Raw genomic sequence first — 25,953 nt, forward strand, 5'->3', positions numbered from 1 at the left:
ATCAAAAATAACAGGTTTCTTTGACAGCTAATGCTAATGTAGCTAGCCCAGGCTTGCTCAGGTCAATCTTCCTGTGCATTATAAACTTTGGCAACACATTACCTCTCTCCTACATTTCTGAAACTTCCCTGGTATTATCAGTATTTATTTTAAAGCATGGCAATAGGCCAAAGATTTCCTTTGACACCTAGTTAAGTATGAAGTAAATGCAGCATTCACTTCAAGACAGACAGAAGGTACGATGTCTGTGCACAATTGTCTCATCCAATTTGGGTTATAACTAAGCTGTCTGCTTTGTAAAGAGCTTGTCAATGAGGCAACATGAGAGCCATTTCTCCTCCAGCATCTACCACTGTTTTAGATTGTACTCAGCAACAGATACATCCCCGTCCAGCAACACCCCTCAGTTCACAGGGGTCAGTTCACTGGGGAGACCAGAGGAAGCACCTTCTACAGGCCTAATCCCATGAGAGGTAAGGAGCCAAGAACACGTCACTAGTGAGGAAACAGTAATTGAAGCAAAGACTAAGATGGGCTTTCTGAGCTGCATGTCTCTCAAACAGTGTCAGCAGAGCAAACACACCCTTGACAAGCACAGTGAAGAACCGTTTCTCACTTGTTCCTGGACTCATCTGATTACTGGCAGACTTGCAGGCTGAGAAAGATGGTAATGGCCTTCAGTTGTGCTGGGGAGGTTCAGGTTGGGTATTAGGAAAAATTTATTCTTTGAAAGAGTGAAGAAAAATTGGAACAAGGAGGTGGTGAAGTCACAGACTGTAGAGGCGTTCAAGGAATGTGTGGATATGGCACTGAGGGACTCGTTGGTGGGCATGGTTGGGATAGGCTGATAGTTGGACTAGATGATCTTAGTGATCTTTCCTAACCTTAATGATTTGATGATTCTATGAAGCTAAAAACACTCTTATCTCTCTGTGCTGCACTGCCTTGCTTGGCATCCAATAGCACTAACACAGTCATCACGGAGTGAGGCTGTCCAGAGGCTCAGCAGTGGGAATATACCTTTCCTCGTGGCTGCAGTAGGTTAAACATACCTGTTCTACTCCAGAGCACCTAAAGCTAGGAGAAGGTGTGCAAGGACTACAGGTGCTGCTTGGAGCAGAGATGTAGGTTGTTGGCCTTCCCCTCCTCCCTTTCCATCATGCCCTGTGCCAAAAGGTGAGGGATCAATGGTGATCTGGCCCTTCATTCACACTGGGGCTGCCTCTGTTCTTGCTTTGTTTTTCTTTGCCTCAGCTTGAGCTGAAGCAAAGCTGTTGATGTGTATGGCAGGAGGCAATGAAAGGTGACTGCTTCAAGGAGGAATTCTTTACAGCAGATGTTTTTTAAATAAAATGGAGAGGGTTTTTTTTCATCTAATGCTTTTAGCACACTCTAAGGAAGTAAAAATCTGTTCTGAATATGTAAGAATCCAGCTTCACAAAAAGATGTATTCAACTTCTGATTATTATTTTTTTTTTTTTTTTACATATGATTTTGGAGGGTCTTTTTTCTCACTTTTAATTACATGCATGCTTCTAAAACACTGCCTCCTAATATTTCTTACCTCAGGAGTCTGGTGACAATGAGTGAATTGTTGGAGGGAAAAAAATGCTGGGTTTTGAAGTTTTTTATTCCAGAGACTGGAAAAAAAATATATATATGAAAGAAAAGAGAACTGTAAAATCTCTCCAGTTATTGTATCTCATTGAGATCTAATAAAATTATCTGAAAAGGTTCATCAGTAGTAACCATTCTACATTTCAACAGTAGGCTCTCATATCTGAGATAGGTTGAGCTCACCAGGAATGCTTAAAACCCCTGCAGTGCACTACCAGGGAATCCTACTCTAAATTCTGTTGAAGAAGAGCACCCTGCTGCAAAGCTCTATTGATAATGATAAGTATCTTAGCAGCAATCCATTACAAGTATCACTGGGAAGTGTAAAACAAAGCCTTCTGAAACTTGTAGTAGTAGTAGCAGTAGTAGTAGTATCACATTCCAAACTCCATTAGGAAAGTGAATTTATTTCACAGAAAGTAAGGTGAGGGTTTTAATTATGCAAAATGTCCAATTACTCTAAATAGAATACCTAGCATAGCAGAACTAATGTGCTTCAGTTTGATGAATGAACAGGCACCTGCGTGTGTTGAAATTAGAAGACACTCATATAAAACAAACTCTTACTCCTGGGTTGCCACTTAAAGCCCTGTGTGCCATTCAAGCTCTCTCTTTGATGAGAGAATTAAGGATTGCATTAGATAGTGGCTGAGCTGCCAGCAACAGAGTTTGTTGACTTTTCAATGTTTTCAATAGCAGACAAATTTCATTTCATAAAAATGTTCTGAGAGGAAAATGATATACGTAGCTGTCCTTCAGTGTGTTTTCTGTCTGCTATGCACATTAAAACACCATTGTCCTGGAATGTAACTGACCATTTTGTAACTTACATATGCTTTAATTATAGCGTATAAACCTCCAGCCAATTTAACCTTGAGAAGTTGCAGTGATGTACTCCTCTACAAACCATATTTTGATTTTATCACCAGATGGTTAGAAACAGCCTAACTGTATTTTAAACATCTGCCTGTTCCCAGATGCTGCATTCTTCCATGCAAATAAATTCTTAAAGGATTTCAAAACACATTTTAAAAATGAATATCATAATCCCAAAGTTTTGGACTGCAAAGCAAAGGACAAGAGCTCATCAAAAATCTGACTAGAGTTATGAAAATGGGCTTATTAGAGTACCTAAATACTTTGTATTTTAATAAGTAGTTTGGGTTTTTTAACATATAGCTAGACTTTAGCTTTCCAACTTTAGAAAGTACTCGGGCACAGTGCTGCAAACATAACGTTCAGCTTGACGTGAGCCCTGATGTTCAGATACCCTGGCGAAAAAGAGTTGGTTTGCAGCCAAATCGAGGTAGTTACATGGACTCCATTCACCTTTTGTCTGAGCGCTGCATTCTGTTAACTTTACTCCAGCTGAACAATCCTGTTGGAGAAAAAGATAGAAGAGCAACTTTATAGAAGAGGACTTTTTTTACTAGCTGTCCAATGCTGTGTTTTTCTACCCTCTAGTGGTGAAAATTCCACCTTTGGGAAAAAATTTTAATCAGTCAAGTTTTAAAAACATTACCTAGATTTTCAATTGTTTGGGGATTTTAATGAGAGTTAAGATTACTTTTTACATTATAATAGGATACCAAAGCATTTAAGGCACTACAGTGTTACAGGACACTACAGTGTCTGCGTTAACAAAAGCCAGCTTCTAAAGAGTCAGTGCTGCAGTGCATACTAGTAAAAAATGCTGACATTATTAGAAAATGGAGAATGACTCATACAACTGTTTGTTACTTATTTCTTAGAGTATTTTAACTATGAAGCTCAGGTTGAAAGTGCAATGAATTTGCAACATGTTGTTAACAAAGGCAGCAAAAGATTTATTCAAGGAGTGTGACTTTTAACAGATAATCCAAGCATATGTTATAGTTCAGTCCTACGAATGGAAAAAGGCAAACTCAACTTCTTGTATTAAAAAGCTTGTTTTTTTTTCAGGAGAGTATGTGCAAGGCTTCTGTCCAGTCATAAAATTGAAGGTTACAACGAATATTCCAGTTGGAGTTATCATATGTTTTACATAATTTAAATTTCTACTTGACTTTCTGGCTAAATTAACACAAGAAGCTGGGGAAACTGAAATAACTGTCATGTGCATGCTGTACATTGGAAATGCATTAGAATACAGTGGCTGCTCCAAAGATAATGCCTCCTGTGTTATTATGTATGTGGGTCATCTCCACTGGTGCAGTTTTTGATGAGCGCAGCATGTAGCCCTGGTTAATTGCAGGCAAAAATGCATAGCTAATGTGGGTGACTATTTTGAAAAAGAGCATTTTGTAGCTGATAACTTGCTCTATCAAATAACGTTATTGTTCTCTATGTTCTAGTTTCTAAGGAAATAAATAGGAGGCATTACTTTAGGAGCGATCTACATACTTTAAATTTGTAGGGGCCCACAAATAGGATTTTTTTTAACCAGTTTGCTTTTTTCTTCTTCTTGTCGATAGGCTTTTGGATAAATTCTGCCTTTGATCTTATAAATGTTGCAGTAAGTACAGTAAAGTTTAATCAATGGTTAATACCAGAGCCTACATGATGAATAATAACATCCTTATCAATTTGAAGGTATGGAAACTGTCTGTGAACTATAGATAACAGTTATCAAACCAAAGAATGCCTGAAACTTGTGCATAAAAGTAACATCAAACTCTGTTCATATAATCTTCTTTTCATCACAAGGATTTGTTTAGCTAAGGTAATTAACATTTCTTCTGACATTTTCCATACATACTCACAAACCCGCCATCTCTACAGCATAAAAAGCATTGTAAGTGCTGCAATTGAATCTGTGTTCATTGCTAATATTCTGATTTTAGTTTAATTGTGTGCATATATACATATAAATACTGCACATCCACATATATATCATACTGAAATACATGAGAAAAGCAGTCCAGTCTCATAAGTGCATAAGAAATACAAATGAATTAGAGTGCAGAGTCTGTAAAGCACAGATGTGAGTATTTGTGCTATTAAAAGTCCTATCTCTGCTCTAAACAACAAAGACAGCCTTCTGGACAGCTTTCAGAAATGAGCAGGGGAACAGCAGACATCAGAGCTGAGTCTTCTGAAGTCAGAAAGACATTTCCAGTATTTTGTTAATCCCTGTTCTTATGTCTGCCTGAAAGAATTTGAGCTTCAAACCTGAAGCACAGCTCCTTTCCTTCATAGCCAGATAAGAACAGGGCAGATGAAGGCAAATTGAGAGCAGACATAGCACAACCCTGGTGCTGGCAGAGGCACTAGCTCCTGTCCCAAGACACAGCAGGGTCAGGCCCCAGGTATGTTAGCAGACACAAAGCAGCTGTCAGACAGACAGACCAAGCTCTCCAAAGCATCAAAGGTTCTTCAGAGCTGGAGAATTGACAAGGATTTGCACAGGGAGCACTTGAATCTCCAGGTCTTCTGCAGTGGAGTGCTGAGCATTGGTGAAGATTGGAACAAGGAAGCTTAGGCCAGGATGTGCTATGCGCATTGGAGCTGGAGAAGGAAGGGTTTGCAAGGGAAAGAAATCTGAGGTCTGGAGACTCTGTGGGTCTTTGATAAATCTGGGCATAGATGAAGCCTATATTGGTGGTGATCAAAGGGTGGAGAAGGCCCTAGAGACAAAGGTTGACTTTGGCAGCAGAGCAGAAATAAAGTGCTTGGTATTGCTGAACACTTATGGTTGCAGACCAGTTAAGCTATAAAACTATAGGGGAAATTCTTGGTTTGTTTAATATATTGGAACTGGCCAGTGTCTGTAATGCAATATAGGAAGGAAGGAAGCCTGCAGTTTCTGGGAAATCTGATCTGCGTCATTGGTAAATCCAAGCCGGTAAATTCCAGGAAAAAAACTAAAAATAAGGAATCTTTTAAATGCCTGCAAAGGTTAATAACTACATAGCACTTGAAGCATGAGGAAATTTTGTTTCCTGAAGAATTATTTTGCTATTTTGCCAAACATTAGTCTTGTTCAGTTTAAAAACGAAAGAAGGGAATTTCAGTTCTTTGTATGAAAATCTGCTTAATATAATATCAACTGTGAAGTCACTATTTAAACTTTTCTAACAACAAAATAAATGACAGATGTCAAGTTCTAAGACACTTCCTAATGCCTCCATAGATGTAAATAAAAAGTGAAAAAGATAAACTTTCTCTCTGTGGGTATATCTTGTTAGTGGTGACCTTCCCCAAGCTACCCATGGAGAATTTGGTTCACTAACCCTTAAAGAAGGGACCCATAGTGTTTAATTACAAACCACAAAAAGCCAAGAGGGAGGGAATGGGCAGAAAAATCAGACATATTAAAATATAGGGTACACATGGGGGAAAAAGAATTCAATCTATAACTTCATAAATGGATAGGTAATTGGAGACAGCACATAAATGGCAATTTAAATTTAAAAAAGAAAAAACAGAGAGTTCTCAGCTTTTTATAAGGCTACTGATGCTACAGTATTTGAATTCCAGATCTCAGCACTTAAGGTGCAATCAACAACTTCAGGGATATTTCAGTATGCTTGTCCACTTACCTCCCTGCAAAAGACTACAGAAGTGAGATGTTAAAAGAAAATACAGTACACTTATGAGTGGAAAAATTGAGACCACGTTCATTATAGGAGCATTTGGATGGCATGGCATTGGCTAGTCACTCCTGCTGAATACACATTTTGTACCAAAAATGTCCTGATTTCTGGCATTTTGGTTCCTTTTAGTCATTGATTTCCTACAGTGAACTGGTTGGTCACAACTTTGACCAACTAAGCTATGCAGAAGACTGTAGTACAGCCTTGGCTTAAAAATGCCATTGATATAAAAACATTTCACAGCTACTAATCCATGTTTTTGTTCCATGTAGACCATCACAGCAAATCTGTTTCAATGTGGCTTTATTAGGAATTTTCCCACCACTGATTTCTGGAGCAAAAACTGTGTTCCTGGAGTGCAAACATCCCTGTTATGAATGCATGTGTCCCCTTTCTGCAGTGCTGGGTCATTAGTTCATGTGTTCAGTTGTTCCAGCAGATAACTCATGAAATCTGTGATCTGAAACAAGCAAGACGTCCTGTTTTATGAAATAGATTCTCAATTCTGAATGACAAGTGCTCCTCCTCATGCTTTGTAATACAAAAATACAGTTTCAAAGGACTTTGATTTAACAGAAACTGTTTGTATGTACAGCTCAGTATTACCCTCTTATCTCTTCATTATTTTCTCAGTGGTAAGGACTACAACTAGTATGCTTGAAAACAAATCGTGTCATGGCTGTTGAAATGCTAAACTCAGAAACTACAGTTTTTCTCAATTGCCGGGAAAATACCACAGTTTTAAGATGGCCTGTGAACTGCAGTAACAAGGAGCAGCATTTCTGTAACTTTAGAACAGAAGTTATTACCAAAACATACTCCAGGCTCCCTTTTTGACTTCACTATTTGAGCTGTTTTCAGACACACAAGTGTTGTTCTGCGCCCTGCAAGCCATGTGTAATCTGCACGGAACACATGCTCTGTGATATTGCTCCCAGCTTTTAAGGAGTCTCAAGACCTTTTGCATTCTCAAATTCCATACCTTTGTGGATGCTGTGTAACAGATTTCCTCTGTTGTGGATTTACTCATGTTGTTTTTCGTGGGATCACTTTACAACAGACAAAAAAATTGACTTGAATAGGGAATACTCAAAGTTTGCAGGCTGTTTATTTTACTAGAATTTTGTATGATTCCCAGTTATTAATATCCATTATTATTAATTGCTCATGAATAAACAATGGGAACTAAAACCACCTCTACTTCTTGAAAATTTTTGAAGAAGTATATTAGTGCAGATGCATTTAGACTTTATACTCAAGTTTAGGAAATATTAAAAATCTGTGACATTTATCAAGTTCTTTCAGCGTCAATAGCTGCATGTGGTTTTTCACTATCTTATAAATTAACATGTTTCTAGAATAATTTTGTAAAATTCTCATAGTTTTCTTGATTGTCTCCACCCATGTGAGTGTATTTAGATTCAGCATAAGAAAACAGTCTGAAATGAAATAGTTTATACTTCTAACCATCCTTCCATAGATCTACTAGCTCTTCACTAACAGTATTGCTCTTGGTATCTGCAAGAACAGTTGCAGTGCTGGAAACTTCATAAAACACAAGACAGTAATACCTTCAGATCCTCAAGCACATGCTTTATTCCAGCCTCTGACAGGTTAAAGCAGTTTTAAAGGGCAGAGTTTTTAAGAATGTATTAGATACATGTTTTGATTCCACAGATTTTCGAAAGAAAAATCTATCTTTTGTATTTTATAGCTCATCTTTATTGGATCTCATCACTATATCCCAAGCAGAAAGATCAGCACATTCTTGTTTTGCTGAAGTTTCTCTAGTATGTTCAGTGTAAATTTTAGTCTAGCCATCTCAACTGCCTGAAATCTTCGACTCTCTTTCTCATGGAAGAAAAAAATGAGCTTATGTATTTGAAATAAGCTCTGTAAATTCTGGTATGTATATATATTCACACAGATTTGGCTATGACTACCTTTACTGCAGTGGAAGGGAAGATGGGAGCCCACCTACCTCTTGTTAATCATTTAACTTACATGCGACAGTTGTTAAATAGCAGCATCCATGCAGACATTATGGATGTGTAAACAGTCTGCATAGTCTAGAGGGGCCAGCAGTGGGAGCAATAATGGGTTTAGAAGAGACAGGTAACCCCTGGAGCATTAAAGACACCGGTGGATGTGGATAGCACAGGGCTGTACAGTCCTGAGTGGGAAGCAGGCAATAGAAATAAAAGCATGTACAAACCTGGGACAAAATATAGGCATGACCAAGGGCAGCACAAAGGCCTTACTAGTCTGAATTATGTGCAGGCAGCATGAGAAAATTTATTTCCCACTGAGGTTCACTGACTGAAGATTTCCCTTACCTGAAGAGATCCAACTTCTACTTTTCTTACAGAAGCTGGGATACACACAAGGGAAATCCAGTCAGTCACAGTTCACAGGACCACAGAATGGCTGAGTCTGGAAGGCACAAGCAGGGCCTTCCCACAGGGCAGGGTGCCCAGGGCCACATCCAGGCAGCTTTTGGAGATGCCCAAGGAGGACTGCCCACAGCCTCTGTGCAGCCTGTGCCGCTGCTCCATCACCTGCACAGTGGCAAAGTGCTTCCTGACGTTTAGACAGAGTTTCTTATGTTTCAGTTTGTGCCCATTGCATTCTGTTTTAAGTGCTCTTTTTACACCTACTGTTTCTAACAGAAAAAGAAATAATAATGGGAACAAAATTCATAAAAAAAAAATATATTTTTTTTTAGCTGAATAGAAAATAAAAGCAGCAGTAACTTCCAGAAAGGCAGAGAATGAATCGAATATTGTTTGAAATGCAACAAGATTTCAAAAATATATTAGTCACTAGAGGGAGCTTCTTAATCATCGTACTATACAAAACTGCTACCAGTCTGGGGTTTCTGATTCTCAGATGTTTTAAGTATTTCAAAGGCCAGTAAGTGCTACTTCCTCCAGCACCCATTCTAAAGGAAATGAGGGTAAAAGACAAGAGTGTGCAAGACTTCCACATTCATTCCCAGTTCAGAATAAATACAGACTTTCTGAAGATTTCTCCACAGAAAATAGGCAGAGCTAGGTAGCACAGTGTTTGGAAACAGCATTAGCTTAGCTTAGAGCCCTAGGCCTTGGGAAGAAGCCCTCTGTATGTGGCTTTCATCTTTCTCCCCTTCCAAGATCATACACCAAAATAAATACAAGTTGCTGTTATAAGAGGGGTGTGCTTAAACCACAAGGTCTGCTCTTCTTTCTATATCTTCCTCACACTATGGCTGTGCCCAGGAGTCAGTTTCCAGTAGGCAGATTTCAAGCAGTGCTTCTTGCCGTGGTATTCTGATTCAGCTTTTTCTGGGTTTGAAGGCCCTAGATAAAACAAGGAGATAGGAGGTACATTCCTGCCATGTCACTGCAGACATGAACTCGATTTTCTGCTACACTGTAAATTTAGTAAATAACATAGCAGTTATAGAGTGTGGTTCTCCATTACAAATACTATATAATTTGTAAGAAGTCATGGAAAAAACATAAGAAGCAATAAAAGAAGCAATAAAATAATAAGAAGCATGAGAGCCTGCTCCAGTCAGCACTGGGACTGATGGCATCCTGAACAGAAAGACACAGTACCTCCAAACGTGCATTTTTTCAGACAACATGCAGCAGCAGAGGGCATCCGACAACAAGGAATCCTTTGCATGTTAATGAATCTTGAAATACTAACATGAATGGGAATAGGAAATAGAGATGTACAGATTGGGTGACTATAGTGAAGGTTGGGGATAAGGAGCAGGCACTGAGAACAGAAGAAAAGGGATACCAAGCACATCACGTCTCCTGTGTGTGTGTGCCCAGAACTGTAACCATCCCAGCACAGAAGTTTGGGTTCAGGAGAAAATGGGAGAGGAATAATATACACTGCTGACATTGCTAACACCAGCCATGCAGGTGCTCCATGAATAAACCAACCTGAGCACTGCCATTGGTGCACCTCCAAATCCTAATCTAAAAACGTCCCTTCTCTTTTAACATATGAAAGCACAGGAAATTCTCTGCAGGCACTGCAAGATAGCTGTTTGATAGCATCTTTTCCAAAACACTTGGTCTGACAGGGCTCAAACAAGAAAATCAAGAAAGAACGCACTAGCTTGTATGTAGCTAAACCATTCCTTTGAGCACTGACAAGAAACCAGGCAGCATTCACATGTCCAGCCAAATGACTCATTTTCTGGATAAGTAAATTCAGGTCTCTTCCTTCCACCTCCTCACCACACCCTAAGTCTGCATCCTACTGCAAATGCAGAGGTGATACTGTCATTGCTGCAGGCACTCAGGGCTGCTATGAAGTGAAGATTTGTGCTCAATTTCCACAGGCAAAGAAATACTGCTTTGTAAGTACAGCACTTTTCTGTTTTGTTTTGTTTTGTTTTGTTTTGTTTTGTTTTGTTTTTCTGAGTGGAAGTGAGGAGAGGTTTATTAGGAGCTGTTACTGCATCTTTATTGGAGCATGTCAGACCTGAAGGAGATTGTATGCTTCCCGAGAGAAACCAGTGGCTGGGCAAGCAGCCATTCAGCTGCACCTCCAGCATGCCAGCCCAACCCTGTTGCCTGCATGAATGTTGCCATTGTGCAGATGGCAGCAGGAACACACAGCTTGAGGGACCCCAGCACAAGTCAGCCCGTCCAAGTGTGGTAGAGCACGGCTTTTCTTGGGGGGAAGTGCGCATGAGCAGCCAGGGCAGATTTAAGGACTGCCTTCAGAACAGATGCGGGAAGCTGCACTGCTGTAGCAGTGGTCATGCTGAAAAGTTTGGAATGGTTTTAAGTCGGCTGAAAGATCACAGTCCAGTGCCTCAGCTGCCTGCATTGAGCCTAACCTGATACTGCCAGGTACCGTATTCATATTCCGTTGCTGTCTCTGGAAATGCACAGGAACATTTTAATGGGCATTTGGAAAAGTTTCTTGCTGCTGTAGATAAAAATATCTCAAGGAAGTGTTCAGAAGGCATTTCCCTTAACAACAGCATTGTTCTCATTCATGTCTGTGTTCAAAGTGAGAGCGGTTAGCTGCAGAATATTTATCCTGAATGTGCCTGTTTTGTTGTTTTTTGGTTTTGTGTTTGTTTTGTTTTGTTTTACCTAAATGAAGTCTATAAATTAGGAAATTTTAGAAGAAATTTTCACAGACTGAGAAGGACCAAACTGAATGGAATATAACTTGTGAGAGCCTTCAAGGAGCGCTGCCAAGCTGATGTCACAACTGGCTGCTGCTGTTGGGAAATGTGAATCTTGGTGTAGCTGAAAATGTAAATGTTTATCTTGTGAGAATTTTGATAGAGAAGTAAAGAGATTTTACAAGTTCAGTCAGTAAAGGAAAACAGTAAACTATAGAAGATTTGCAAGCTGTTTCTCCTCAGGATTATTAAAATGGATGAAGAAAGAGATACTACTCCTGGAGGTGCTAACTAATGAGACAGGAGAACTTTGCTTCCAGCTGTGTTCAGTTCAGGTGAGAGCAGCTGCTTGTGGCATCTTGGCCATGGAGGCCCCTCAATGTGTTGGTTCTCCAAAGCACTCAAAGCCAGGCCTGAGAGAAGCTGGCTGCCCACAGCAGGGCCCCTGCTGACTTCTCAAAAAGCTAATGAACTAGGAGAACTTCTCCAACAAGCCCTCGTACCCCCCAGGAGCTACCAAGGTTTCTGTGGCAGCATTCCCACTGCCGTCAGTGAGGCAGTGGCCAGGCAGGGGTAACTGTCAGGCAGTGCAGCAAGCTGTTTTCTGTACATTGCCTGCTATTCACAGCCAGCTTCTAAGAAGTCCAGCCTGGAGTTCCATGCTTTGAAGCAAGATAATCCAACTATGAAGCACAGGCAGGTTGAGATAAGAAATTACACCTAAATTTGAGTATTTCCACATCCCATTAATTTTGACTTTTGGAGGCATATAGTATGCATATATAAAACTGCAGTATACCCCAATATCTGTCTTGCAGCGAAGACAAAAGCCAAGGTGCAGAAGTCTGAGTGTCTGTAGATAGCAACGTTGTATCAGTACTGAGGTATTGTAAATGGCCGAATAATGATTTTCTAAGTATAGAGGAGTAAATCTTCCCATTGAAGCTTATAACACTGAGGAATAAAATGTATTAACCATGATTACTAACTAAAATGCTAAATATTATCGTTTCTGGGAAACAAAATGTTAAACCAGCACAATTTTGAAAAGTGGGACATGGGATGGTTCCACAAGACACGAGATAAAATTGAAAGGATTCTATTGAAAAGCCTGGGATAGAGGATCATTTTTCTAACTTTAAAACAGTTTGTCTTGCCCTCAAAGTCAAAGAAAAATCCCGATAGGAACCTTTGCAGAAAGCTGTAGACAGAGGGGAGAAATAGCACAGAACCCCAAAATCTGATACATACAAAGGTGAAAAAAGCTCAGCTTGGAGTTTGAAGTCATACAATAAGAGGACACAAATGTAGTGTCTTCTGTTCTTCATTGAAAGAGTATGACTAGAGATTATATGGCTGAAGATTTATCTCATGAGCCTGAAAGGAAACTTGGCACGTTATGTGAAGAAGCAGCAGGTTGTTACTATTGCAGTGATTACAGAAAAAATAAATGATAGAAAAGATGGGATTTCAAAAAGATTTTGACTTCTTTTTGACTAAATACTATTTTTTAAAAAGCTGAGCTGTGTAATAAAGGAGAATTATTTTGCTATTTTAAGTGTAACATCTTCACAAAAGAGCAAAATTCCTCTAAGAAATGAAGACATCCTATCAATAAAAATAATACAAATGCTTTTACTCTTCTTCATTTACAAGCTGATCAAAGTCAAACTAAAGCAAGTAAATGGATGCTGATGGGCTTTGATTAAGTTTTTTTTTTTTATCTATTTTTATGGCAGTGACAACTAGAAAGATGCAGATTTAACCAGGCTCTTTCTCTTGGTTTTACAGGATCTGAACGCTACAATTGCAGAAATGATTTGGCAACAAATGTCACATTGGTACGAAAAAGTTCATGAAATATTTTAATATTATTATTAAATCTGAAGCCATCTAACTTTATATAATAATGACAGAACACTGTATTATAAAAGAATGGGCTTTCTGTAAAGCATACTCACAATCTGATTTTCTGTTTGTTTGATTGGTTCGTTCTTGCTTTTACCACTGTAATATTAGAGGGATGAATGGTCAGATCATTGGCTTCCTTCCTTCTCCTGTGTTTCAGGACATGCCTGCTCAAAGCCCTGATTTTCAGTCTGCTTCTGCAGCCACTAATGACACAGCCTTCCATTATCACTCAGCCAAACTTTGTCCTGTTGTTGGCTGATGATCTTGGTATAGGGGATGTAGGTTGCTACGGGAATGATACTATCAGGTAAGGAAACAGCATATTAATGAACAGAGCTGATATTTGATGCAAGCCTTCAGTCTTCTGCCCATCACCAGCCATTACAGCAGTCTTCAAATTCATTTACTGCAGAAATGGGGAGATTTCCTATGGGAGTCACTATGTAAATGTAAATAACACTACCTGGAGTATCTTACACCCTAGAGGGCGTTCCCAGGGCCAGCTCTGCTATGCAGAGCTGTTCTTATCTGGGAATATGTAAACTGAGAAACGCTAAGCACTTGCATGTATCTGAAGATAGAAATATTGCATCCTCTTTCAAGAGCTTTGTCATTCATCAAGCGAATCACTGATGTGAATTATGTTAATAGAAAATATTTCTGTTTACAAATTTGAGGACATAGAGTTTGCCTTTTCTTTGGAAATCATGCCACATTAATGCCTTTTGGCCTTCTACCAGCTTGTCACCAAACTTTGTGTGATTACCCTGCTAAGCCAGAAAAGTTATCAGAATCTCACCCTGATCAACACCAACCAGCAGTTTCTGGCAGTCATCTCTGCATGGCTTGGCCTCTAGCGTAAGATATCCTCAAGGCTTGAGTTCTTTTCTTCAATAGCAGTGGGGTGCCATTCACGAACAACCTCAGTAGCATATGAAATGGTAAGAAATAAGAAGGAATAATTGTCTTGAAATGTATCCAGACAGCTTTTTTTTCTTTTTAACGAAGGGGAGAAAAAATCTAATCTTGAATAAAATAAAAAAGATAAAATAATTCAAGTACAAAAAAGATTCCCAAAACAGGTAAGTGTATTATTCCTCATTCCCATTCCTTTGAAGGCTCTACGATTGATATCTGACAATGCTGGTTGTGCTTTTAGGACTCCAAACATTGATCGCCTGGCAAGGGAAGGAGTGAAGCTGACCCAACACATCTCTGCAGCTCCACTTTGCACCCCCAGCAGAGCAGCGTTTCTCACTGGCAGATATCCCATTCGATCAGGTTTGCTTTGCACAGCCAAGTGGCCTTTAAACATTACTTTATTGCTGAATGGAACAGTGCTATATGATCACCACAAAAGAAATGAGAGTGCTGTGGACATGAAGGCACATGAAGACTCACCAGCTAGGTCTAATACCTTTGATGTTGTATCTGTATTTATGGGGTACAATGAACCAGCCTTGAGGGGGCAGGGGGAAAGCCAGCTCTGCAGAGTAGATTGCTCCCCATCACCTAGTAACTCTGTTTGCCTTTTGGTGCTCTAGCGCAGCTAGAATGGAATTGGTACTGCTTATTACCTTCAGATAAGTCATTACAAAGATCTGCAGAGATCTCTGTAGATTTCTGTTTGTTCCCTCTAGTCTGGGTGCAGAGCAAGTTGTTTGCAGAACAGATTTGTTATCTGTGGATCAGAATGCATCTGTCCTACATAATTACAGTTTGACAGCTGTATTATTTTTCTCAGTTCTGTTTTTGATTTAAAACTACTATTCTATCAAAATGCTTTCTTGAACTGAAGAAGTATGATAAACAAGTAGCTCTGTATGTTTCTGGCAGTGACTGTATTACTGGTCCTATTGCAAATGATCCTCACTGTCTTCATTCCTGAGGCATTTTGAAGCCAATGTGTAATCCTATTTTTGTACTGATAACTTGCACTGAGACTGGAAAATGCACATGCGCTTGTATAGACCTTGTCTCCCACTGTAACAGCAAGGCCAAGACATGCAGTGCTTCCATGGCATTTCATACTTTACATTACATCATATGACAGGGTTATGTCAGTATATAAAGTTGAGTAACAGGGTGTAAACCTGTAGATGTGGAGAAGACCATGGTGCCATGTAGCTTCTCTGTGGGTTTCAGCAGCCATACAGTAGTAGCTCTGCCACTCTGCAGAGTATTTTGAGTTCCCAGGCAGCCATATGCAAGATGGAGTTTGAGGGTGACAGAGGTCCAAAATCTCCCTCCTGTGCTCCCTGTCCTCACCACCACACTAGGCCAGTGCACTGCTTGCAGCCTGGATGTTACTGCAACATATAAATACATCTGTGTAACTGTGCCAGTGCAGATTAAAATGGTGCAGTGTGAGCTGCAGAGGATAGCTATCATGCAGTGGAGAGATTTAACTCTTTCTTGTCCTTGTTCACTGTCCTAGATTCATGTCCCCAAGCTAACAGCATTAGGACAAATATTTAACCCTGTAATACCAATGAAACCAGGAAACAAGGAAGTCCATTTAATAAAACTACCAGTTATACTTATTGAGTTTTTTTTTACTATTATTTTGTAGGAATGGATGCTATAAACAATTACCGTGTTATTTTTTGGAATGGTGGCTCAGGAGGGCTCCCTCCAAATGAGACCACTTTTGCCAAAATACTGCAGCAACAAGGCTACAGCACAGGACTAATCGGTATGGAAACGCTTCTGAATCACTGGATCAGTCATAGAATTACAGAATGGCTTTGGTGGGAATGGACCTCAAAGCCCACCGAGCCACAACCCCTGCCATGGTCAGGGCTGCCCTCCTCCAGCTTAGGCTGCCCAGGGCCCCATCCAACCTGCCCTTGAGCACCTCCAGAGATGGGGCACCACAGCTTCTCTGGGCAAATTATGCCAATGCCTCATCACTCTCTGAGAAAGAAATTTCCTCCTAATACCTAATGGCTTACACTGTGTTTCACCCATAAATCTCACTCAAACCCATTGGTTTCTTTAGCAAATGCCTATACCTCAGCAGTAATATTTGTATTTCCTGATCCTAGCATAGCATGTTCTGACCAAAAAGAATCTCATAAAAGAAGAAATGTCTGACCTCTACTCTTGGCCTGCTTTCAAGCATGTTGACATTAGGTCATCAAAAAATATATTGGAAAATATGTTGTTAAATATATTAACTGAATGCCATTCTACAGGTTGTTCCAGTGCTATTTAACAAGAAAGCAAATGCATGAGTTTCATGTAAATATGCATATTTATGGTTTGTTTGGAAAACAGCAGACTCGCAACTTGCACAGAAGGGAACAGCTGCTGCTTAAAACAGCGGAATCAGTTCAAAATGTCATGGGATTTGGTCTTTCAAAAACAGAAACAAAGCAATTACTTCTTTTTAAGTACATCACGCCTTTGTAGTTCACCAGTATTTAAGCAAAACCCACAAAACATTACATCCTTCAGCATTAATAGAAATTCCATTTTACTTTATATTTTACAGGCTTTTTTTAATATAGTTGTAACTTTTCCTCACGATGCAGTTTCAAATGATTATTTATCTTAGATATGTCACATGGTACTGCAGAACTGAGGAAACACAAAAGTTCCGGAGATGAATATTCAATGATTTGCCCTACTTCATCCAAGCCTCTAAATGCCCATAGCAAAAATCTATGACTGACACACAAAAAAAAAACAACAGTTGTGCAACTGAATTTACTGCAAAAAAAATGTTTGCAGCAATGGATTTATATTCATCCAGCAGAATAAATTGGAGACATAAAGAACAACAGCAAACAAAGTAAAGCCTTCTAAACATTTTAAGTTCTATATTAACAAATCTTTCTGTTGGATTTGTAGCAATATTGTAAAATAGCCTGTGCCCATTAGCCAAGTTCTTCAGCTTGGCATCAGCGTTTAATCACTAATGAAATAATCAGATTTGTCCCCACTTTGAAAAGGAATTGTCCTGTGGGGAGACTGCTGCATCCCACCTGGGAGGTATCTAGCAAAATGGGCCACCATTTTCCCTGGCATTTCAGCTATCACAGAATCACAGAATGGCCAGGGTTGGAAGGGACCTCAAGGATCATGAATCTCCAACCCCCTGCCACATGCAGGGCCACCAACCTCCACATTCAATACTAGTCCAGGTTGTTCAGGGCCCCATCCAACCTGGCCTTGAACACCTCCAGGGACGGGGCATCCACAATCTCTCTGGGCAGCCTGTTCCAGCACCTCACCACTCTCTCTGTAAAGAACTTCCCCCTGACATCCAACCTCAATCTTCCCTCCTCCAACTTAAAACCATTTCCCCTTGTCCTGCTGTTATCTACCCTTTCAAAGATTTGATTCCCCTCCTGTTGATTCACCTCCCTGAGAGTGTCTTTTAGTCATGTAGTTTATCTAGATTCACAGATTCTGATTATATGAACTTTTTAGGTGGTATAGTGACATAAAAGCAAAATAAAAAACTACCAGAAGAAACCATAAGAATAAATAACATTCAAGTCATGAAACAAGAAATCTTAAATAACATCTGTCCATATCATTACAATTGAATGGCCGCTTAATTGCTGCAGCTGAGTGGTTTGTCATTGCTTTGTTCTGAGCACAATCAGTTTAATTGCATAGTTAAATCCTACTGATAAACTGTGGTTTGATGTCAGGAAATGCTTTGTAGAGTCCTTGTAAGTCATAAAGCCACTGCTGTATAACATACACCCTCAAGGAATAATTTATCCTTATTAGACAATTTAACTTCTGTAGTTTTGAGCTTTTTGGAGCATGTCAGAAACCTTTATCAAACTCAACTAGAGATTAAGGTGTCAAAGTACATCTGAAGTCCAAGGATACTTTAGCTGCACCTGTATTTATGACCAACACATCTACATGTTTATTACAAACCTGTTTCATTTTACAGCTGGTTCTAAATATGTTAAGAGGTAAACTGAATATAGATTTTGGCTGTAAATAATTCATGCACCTAGAATATAGCTTTCCCCTTTCTTTATATTAACATCCAAAAAAATAACTTTCTTTCTTTGTTTAGGATGATGTATTTCAGTAAGTGCATAGTTCTTTAATCCACAATAAGAATTGGTTGCAAATTAGTTTTTTTAGTAAAATTCTGAGGGTTCATTTTGATCTATAAATCTGACATCCAAGTACTCCATTGCATTAGAGGTTGTAAGAAGTAATTAAGCTGCACCTCCTGCACAAGACTCCTGTCATTTCATTCAGATATTCTTGAGCCTCAGTGTTTGAGCCAAAGGAGACGACTTGTGTTTCTGTGTAAGTACCTAACCAGTCTGATTGCATAAACTTAAAAAGGAAGGAAAAGCATAATTTTGATGTGCTATTCATCATAATAGTGAACATCTGATCATAAAAAAAAAGAACATATGGTATTGTAAAATGCCACGAGGTCTTCCTTTTGATGTTTGAAGACTTTAAAAGAAAAACACTTTGACTGTTTATGATTAAATACAAATAAACAGCAAAATATATATATATATATTCTCATTCAGGATATGGAGATAATATTATCAACAAACTGACTTAAACATATACAGTTTCATGATGAATCTTGACCTCTTGAGCGTAAGCCCTGGATCCTGTGGTTTACCTGACAAAACCACTGTTGAGATGTATGCTATTTGATGCACACCATGCATCACTGAGTCTTGCTGAAATCCTTCCATTAAGTTATTAAAAACTTTCCAGAAGCAAGTCTTCATAGCATCTTGAAAGTAAAAAGACAATAGAACAGTGTTATTTTTCCATGTGCTTTCCAATGGTCCCCCTTCTCCCATTTCATACCATTTCATCTTCAAGAAGGCCATACATTTTGTAGAGTTATGAAAAACTGATTCTTTCCATATATCTAGTTCTTTTCATAGTGCAGACTTATTTGTATTTGATCATAGCTACATGATCAAGGCATGAATATGTATACAGAGAACCAATAACTCTGGTGGAAATTTATAATTTACAGTGGTTAACGTTCATCAGTTATAAGATACACACCATTTTATCCATGCATACTTAAGTATGTATCTGTGGGATGAAGAAGTTGCACAAGCAAGAAAAAAAAAAAAACAAACATTTTTTTGAGAAATGTTTTAATGAAGAAAAGCTCATTTTTACATATTATTTCTTTACCTTTTAATAATATGTATTTTCAGGGAAGTGGCATCTAGGTGTTAACTGTGAACACCGAAATGACCATTGTCATCACCCTTTGAACCATGGGTTTGATTATTTCTATGGGATGCCTTTTACGCTAATAAGTGACTGCCAAACAACAGAAGAACCAGAGATGGATAGAGCCTTCAGAAGGAAAGTTTGGCTTTATACTCAGATGATTGCCCTCGCTACGCTCACCACTGCCCTAGGGAAACTCACCGGCTTGTTTTCTGTTCACTGGAAAACGGTGACCTGCCTTGCTCTGTTTAGTCTTCTTTTTTTTGTGTCCTGGTTCTCAAGTTATGGATTTGTAAGATATTGGAACTGCATTATAATGAGAAACCATGAAGTCACTGAGCAGCCAATGGTGACAGAAAGGACTACATCTTTTATTTTGAGAGAGGCCATTTCATTTATTGAAAGGTAATGTGAATTTCTGTTACAAACACTTATTCTGGTTTTCTGCATGTCTTTAAACTTTTAAACAGCATTTTCCTCTGTGAGGTCTCTGTATATTCTTTAACAGAAGATAGAATAACGAATAGTAATATATGCTAATAATGATTCTATAGTACTAAAACAAAAGACAGTGCAGTAATTGGCTACAGCCAACACGGGTTCATGAGGGGAAAGTCCTTTTTAATCAACTTAATCTCTTTTCTTTTGACAAAGCTACCCATGTAGTTGACAAAGGGAAGCCAGTTAATGTAATCTTTCTGGATTTCAGCAGAGCTGTTTCTCACAGTATCTGTTTCTCACAGTATCCTTCAGGACAAAATGTCACACATGCAGCTAGACAAAAACATAATGTGATGGGTAAACAACTGTCTGAGGGGCCAGTTCTACTAAATGGGGTCAAAACAGGCTGGCAGCCAGTCAGTAGTAAGGTTCAACTGCGCTCCATGTTAGGGCCAGTTCTCTTTAATGGCAGATGATAGGAGAAATGTGTTTGCCAGCAAGGGAAAGAAAAGCGATGAATTAGCTATATCACGAAGACTTATGTGGGAAGTCACTGGCAGGTGACAAATCTCTTCACTTCAGTACCACTGTGATAGTTTGCAATAGCAGAAAGTGGAGCCTCAGTATGAAACTTTTCTATGTGTGACTCAATGGGGAAAAAAAAACAAAAGAAAACAAAAAAAAACAGTATTTTGCAGACAGATCCAAATCGGTGTAAGACGTTTCTGAGTTTACTATTGGAATATGTATGTAAATCATAATACCATTTTCCATTATGACTGAGCTCTGTAAGTACTGAGACCCTTTCTCTTAGTAACCAAGTGTTGATTTCTGTTTTTTAGAAATAAGCACAAGCCATTCCTCCTCTTTCTTTCATTTTTACACTCTCACACCCCTCTACTCACATCAGAGAAGTTTCTTGGGAAGAGTAGCCATGGCTTATATGGAGACAATGTAGAGGAGATGGACTGGATGGTGGGTAAGTCACCAGCAAATAAAAGTGGCTCCAGCTACTTAACGTCTAGCTGTGCACAATGAAGTGTAATAACGCATTTTATAATAAAAATGCAGCTGTCAGTAGAAGAACAAGGAACAGAATTAACAGCGGGGAGAAAAAAAGTCCTAATATCTGTCACTGTTGGTTTACACTGTTAGCTTTTTATTTTCTAGAGTCTTTGATCAAGTGAGCCTTTCCATTCTGCAAATGCAGAATCTAAGTTTTTGAAGCCTTGAATAACGTTTTACTTACATAATTCTCTCCTTTACAATAGAGGCTCCTGGTCTGTAACTGTCATTCTTGCACTCTTTTTCTAAAATGCTAATTATAAAAAGATTTACAGCACATCACCATTTTTTGCTTTTGTAGACAGTGAAATAACAAATGTAAATCTCCATCCTGCAAAACTTTTCTTTTAAACATTGGCCATACGTACATAGATAAATGTTTGCAAGTCAGAGGCTAAAAGGTATATTGTGTGAACTATATTTTTAATTTTTAAATATATATGCATTCTTGTGTTTGCAGGGCAGGTTCTAGATGCTATTGACAGGGAAGGTTTGAAAAAAAATACTCTAGTTTACTTTGCCTCTGATCATGGTGGATGGCTGGAGAGACAAGAAGGCAAAAGGCAGCTGGGTGGTTGGAATGGAATATACAGAGGTAAGATGGTGACAACCCAGCAACAACTACTACAGTATTCAGGGTACCACTAAAGCTTAGGTAAGACTGCATGTTTCAGAATTAACAGGTTTTTATCACTGGGAGTTGATAATTATGCATACAAAAATGTACACAATTCTAGTATGTGCAAATAGTTCTATGATTTTCGAACTGGCTCTTCCTTAAGGGGCAACTGATCACAAATTAATCGTTATTACACATGCTTAACATCCATAAATATGATACTATCTGAAACTTTGCTTTAACTGCAGCAAGTATTTCATATGGTTGCAAAGGAGAACAGTGTTGGGAAATCACTTTAAACCTAAAAATTTTATCCACATTGAGTTCTAATGTTGCAACATGCTTATAAAACAACAAAAAGGAGTGAGAGTAGAAGGTAACTTAAGGAGTGATTGAATCAATACGTTATCAGTGGTGCTAATGAGAAGGAGCTTAGTGGTAAACTCTAAGAGGAAAACTCAAGAAGATAAGATAGAGAGTTTATGCTAATACAGAGCATTCATCTAAAATTTCTTTTTATTTTAAATAAAGCATTTATTTTAATGAAAATGTGGTGTTTTTTTTTTTGTTTTGTTTTGTTTTGTTTTCAATGAAAGGTGGAAAAGCTATGGGAGGCTGGGAAGGAGGAATCCGCGTCCCAGGAATATTTAGATGGCCAGGAGTGTTACCTGCAGGCAAAGTGATCAGTGAACCTACCAGCCTTATGGACATTTATCCCACAGTAGTTCATTTGGCTGGAGGAGTAGTACCTCAGGACAGGTACAAACAAGTGTCCTTATTCCTCCTTTTCTCTCAAGATAATAGAAAACCTATTTCTGAAATATATTCTAAGGGTCTGACATTTTCTTTTCCACTCCTGCTCCTTTTCTAGGCACATAAGTCACTCTAGCTCAGTCACCTCTTCTCTGCATTTGAGATTCAACATCTGCTTATAGTCTACAAGCATCTTCTTTGTTCAGAGCTGTCAATTCCAACCCGAGGTGTCCAGAGGGAATATAGAACTGAACAGCTGTCCCCAATCTGATGATCTCCATTTTTTCTGTTAGAGTAATTGATGGCCGGGATTTGATGCCTTTACTACAAGGAACAGTTGAGCACTCAGAGCACAAGTTCCTGTTTCATTACTGTGGCACTCATTTACATGCTGTGCGATGGCACCAGAAGGACAGTGAGTACAATTATTATTGCCCAAGATCTCAATTTAGTCTACAGTAGGACAGACTTGTTTACCCATTTTGGAGAGGAATTCAAACTTTCCAAATAGTTCCATGTGTAAGATGATAAAGAACATTGCCTGTACTTTTGTGACACAAAGTATTTGCTCATGGCTTCTAAGTATGCGACATAAGCAGTAGTAAGCTGTAGTACCAAGCAGAATACTGGAGTTCAGGATGGGTCTTGCCCATCCATCTATTTGAATGCAAGGTCTGGAGAATCCATGCCTTCCTTGTCTCAGGCAGAAGTCTTTGTCTCAGTCCTTTGTCTGACCTACCCTAACAAGGAACAAGCCATGAAAACCCCAAATCTTTTTTTCTTGTCTATGTAAAATAACAAAAATAGGCATAAGTGATATTTGCTGAAAAATTTTGAAGAAATTTAGAAAAATCAGAAATCATTTTACAGTATTAGTTTATATTTTGTGTCATTCAATTTAAATGAAATTACAAAACTCTATCGAGTAGTTAATGTAGACCCAATGTGCAAACCAATCTCACAAAAATTAACCGTAGGAAAACATTCAGTCCTCTGATGCTTGGTGATAATAACCATCAATATCATTCTGAGCCTTTTTTCTTTCCTGGCAGGTGGAGCTGTCTGGAAGGCTCATTATGTAACCCCAAACTTCCGTCCACTCGGGGCTGGAGCTTGTTACGACAGAGGATTTTGCCCATGTTTTGGAGAAGGCGTGACCCATCATGACCCTCCACTGCTGTTTGACCTCTCACGAGACCCTTCTGAGTCCCAGCCTCTGTCAGCTGACACCGAGCCCCTCTTTGACGCTGTAATCGAGCGGATTGGGAGAGCCATTGAAGAGCACCGCAGGACACTGACTGCAGTCCCACAGCAGCTGTCTGTGTATAACATCATCTGGAAGCCATGGCTGCAGCCCTGTTGTGGGATGTTCCCGTTCTGTTGGTGTGATAAAGAAAGTGACGATAAACTTGCTGACCTATAAAGGAAATAACTGAAGTTACCCAAGGTTTTAGATCATGAATATTTTCTTTGGGGGGTGTTTATTAATGGATTGTTTGCTTAGGTTTTTTGTTTTTGTTTTTAATGGAGATTTTATTTGAGAATCGTTCCAGTAAGTTGCACAGTATTTGGTGAAGGTGTCTTTAGACTGGACATTCTCAGGGAGGGAGAACAGTATGATTTGAAGAGCGTGTTTTAACTTGCATATGCTAACAACTGAATGAATAATTCAATTACACTGAAATGTATAATTACTGGTAAAAGTCTAATGTTATTACAACTTATCTTTTGTTGTTTAAGAATGTATATTTAGAAGTTGTGGTTGGTTCATTTTTTTTGCTTCGGAGTTTGTAAGTCATTCAGGGACTAAGGTTTCCTTTCTTTTTTACAGTTGATGGCAATGCTAGATATCCCTGTAATATATTTTTGCAGACAACTTTTCCTCCTACCTCCAGAATATTTCCTCATAGAATCTCCTCTAAAAGTAGCTTCCTTCCTTGTAGCTAGTCCCTCCAACAGCAGTGATGATGGCAGCTGGTTAGCCTGGGGCTTCTTCATCAGAAGTCACTACTTAGTTGAGGCATGAAGTTTGGATACATATAAGCTGGATCTGCCACTGCTTTCTGAGGAAAGGTGTCTTCTGCTTGCAGTCAGTTTCTTTTTATGGAGAATACAAAAAGGAAAAAAATTTCATTTTCCAAGGCCCTATTGCAACCAACTTCCTCAGCAGCACTAACAGCACTAGCAAGTGCATAGTAGTATTGATGGTCACACAAGTACAAAGTCATTTGAGCACAGGTCACATAAGTTATGTCGGTGCCCTAAAAATGGCTAGGACTCATTTATCTCCTTTGGTAAATGTTTAGCTTATTTTGCTTTTATTTGCCCCCTTGTTTCTCTCAGTTCATCCATTGAGAAACCTACAGGCAAATAAAAAGTCCTACAGCTTAAAAGCAATGATGTATTGCATACTGTGATCTCATGCATTTCATAGACTGTTGCTCCCAGATGAGCACCCAGATGCTCCTTCACTGCTCACTTCGTTGAGAAAAACGCTCAGTCCTACTGTGAAAACTTCAAGGGATGAAGTGAATCCATCATTTCATGTATACCAGATTCTTGCTTAATTACTCCATGGTTAAGAATATGCACTTTATTTCATATTTGAATTTATTTGATTTCACTTGTTCTTTCTTGGTTAGATTTAAAGTTCGTATTCAATATCAAACATTTTCTTCACAAGAATTTACTGCAGGACATTTCTTATTTTTTATTTATTTTTTTTTTTTCCAAGACTCACTTCTATTTTCAAGCCAAGGATTTTACACCCTTGGTTTTTTAATACCTTTAAAAATATGTGAGTCTAAGACCTGTGTATATAACTAAACCCTTTTTTTTCTTTGACAGGAACACTTAATAGCACCGTAGGGTGTCTGTTTGGGGCTAGAGGGTACAAGAGCTAGAATTGGCACTGGTCACTGGTGCTTGCCCATGAAAGCACAAGTATCAAGGTGAATGAAAGCTTTGTTCCCTGTAGTCTCAAGGTCAGCCTCTGGGCATCTCATGTAGCACTATCACCCCTCCAGTCCTCTTCCTTCATATGCTGTCAAACAGCCACCTAACAATGTCATTCCAGCCCCCACTCTCCTTTACTAGGAGTTTTATAAGCAAATATTGGCACATGTTGCCAATCAGTCCATGACAAGTCATGTTGTACTTCCCAGCAGTTTCAGGCATGGCTCTTCTGCTGTGCCTGCTATGCTTTTCTTTTTGACTCACAGACCATCACAGGACTCATCATATTCAGGTCTTGTTTGTACTGTTCTGTTGCCCATGAGTAATTAAACCGAGCTAATGTGGCACAAGCAACATTAAACTCATTTAGAACACAATCATTTATAAAAATATGATTTCAGAAAGGTTATTAATAGCAGTACTCATCAAGATCTGTTCACTTACCTTTTCAGTGAAGAGCAAACTATCCGGGGAGATTCTGAACCACCCAATAACTCAATATACAATTCAAACTTTCTAAGTTGTTCTTACTTCATGGCCGCCGATCATTAGGGATCCTGCAGATCATGGAGAATGTAGGAAACACACCAAAGAGGCCCTGTGTACATTGGCTTAACCTGTTCTGGGATTACGGACTTTGGAACAGTCTTTCTCTTAACAGTACTGGGTGTTAC

The 25,953-nt window shown here is 39.0% G+C and overlaps 1 protein-coding gene across 4 annotated transcripts in view; it reads left to right on the top strand.

Annotated features, from left to right (window-relative positions):
• Positions 1-10,484: 10,484 nt before the first annotated feature.
• Positions 10,485-25,953, top strand: part of LOC122156116 (arylsulfatase D-like) — a 36,626-nt gene continuing 21,157 nt past the window's right edge. Inside the window, exons 1-11 of one of the 4 annotated variants that reach the window (XM_042810628.1) lie at positions 10,485-10,551; positions 13,126-13,175; positions 13,403-13,552; positions 14,405-14,526; positions 15,818-15,940; positions 19,428-19,851; positions 20,730-20,866; positions 21,413-21,547; positions 22,168-22,330; positions 22,618-22,739; positions 23,377-24,721. In XM_042810628.1, coding sequence (XP_042666562.1) covers positions 13,150-13,175; positions 13,403-13,552; positions 14,405-14,526; positions 15,818-15,940; positions 19,428-19,851; positions 20,730-20,866; positions 21,413-21,547; positions 22,168-22,330; positions 22,618-22,739; positions 23,377-23,747 — 1,773 coding nt within the window. In that variant the 5' untranslated portion in view covers positions 10,485-10,551; positions 13,126-13,149 and the 3' untranslated portion in view covers positions 23,748-24,721. Of the gene's footprint in view, positions 10,552-10,909; positions 11,051-13,125; positions 13,176-13,402; positions 13,553-14,404; positions 14,527-15,817; positions 15,941-19,427; positions 19,852-20,729; positions 20,867-21,412; positions 21,548-22,167; positions 22,331-22,617; positions 22,740-23,376; positions 24,722-25,953 lie in introns of those variants that run through there. The other 3 variants (XM_042810629.1, XM_042810627.1, XM_042810630.1) reach the window with 3 other exon arrangements.

The sequence above is a fragment of the Centrocercus urophasianus genome, unplaced genomic scaffold (assembly GCF_019232065.1).
Source record: "Centrocercus urophasianus isolate 14NV4802_14NV808 unplaced genomic scaffold, USGS_Curo_1.0 seq_12, whole genome shotgun sequence".
Lineage (NCBI taxonomy): Eukaryota > Metazoa > Chordata > Aves > Galliformes > Phasianidae > Centrocercus > Centrocercus urophasianus.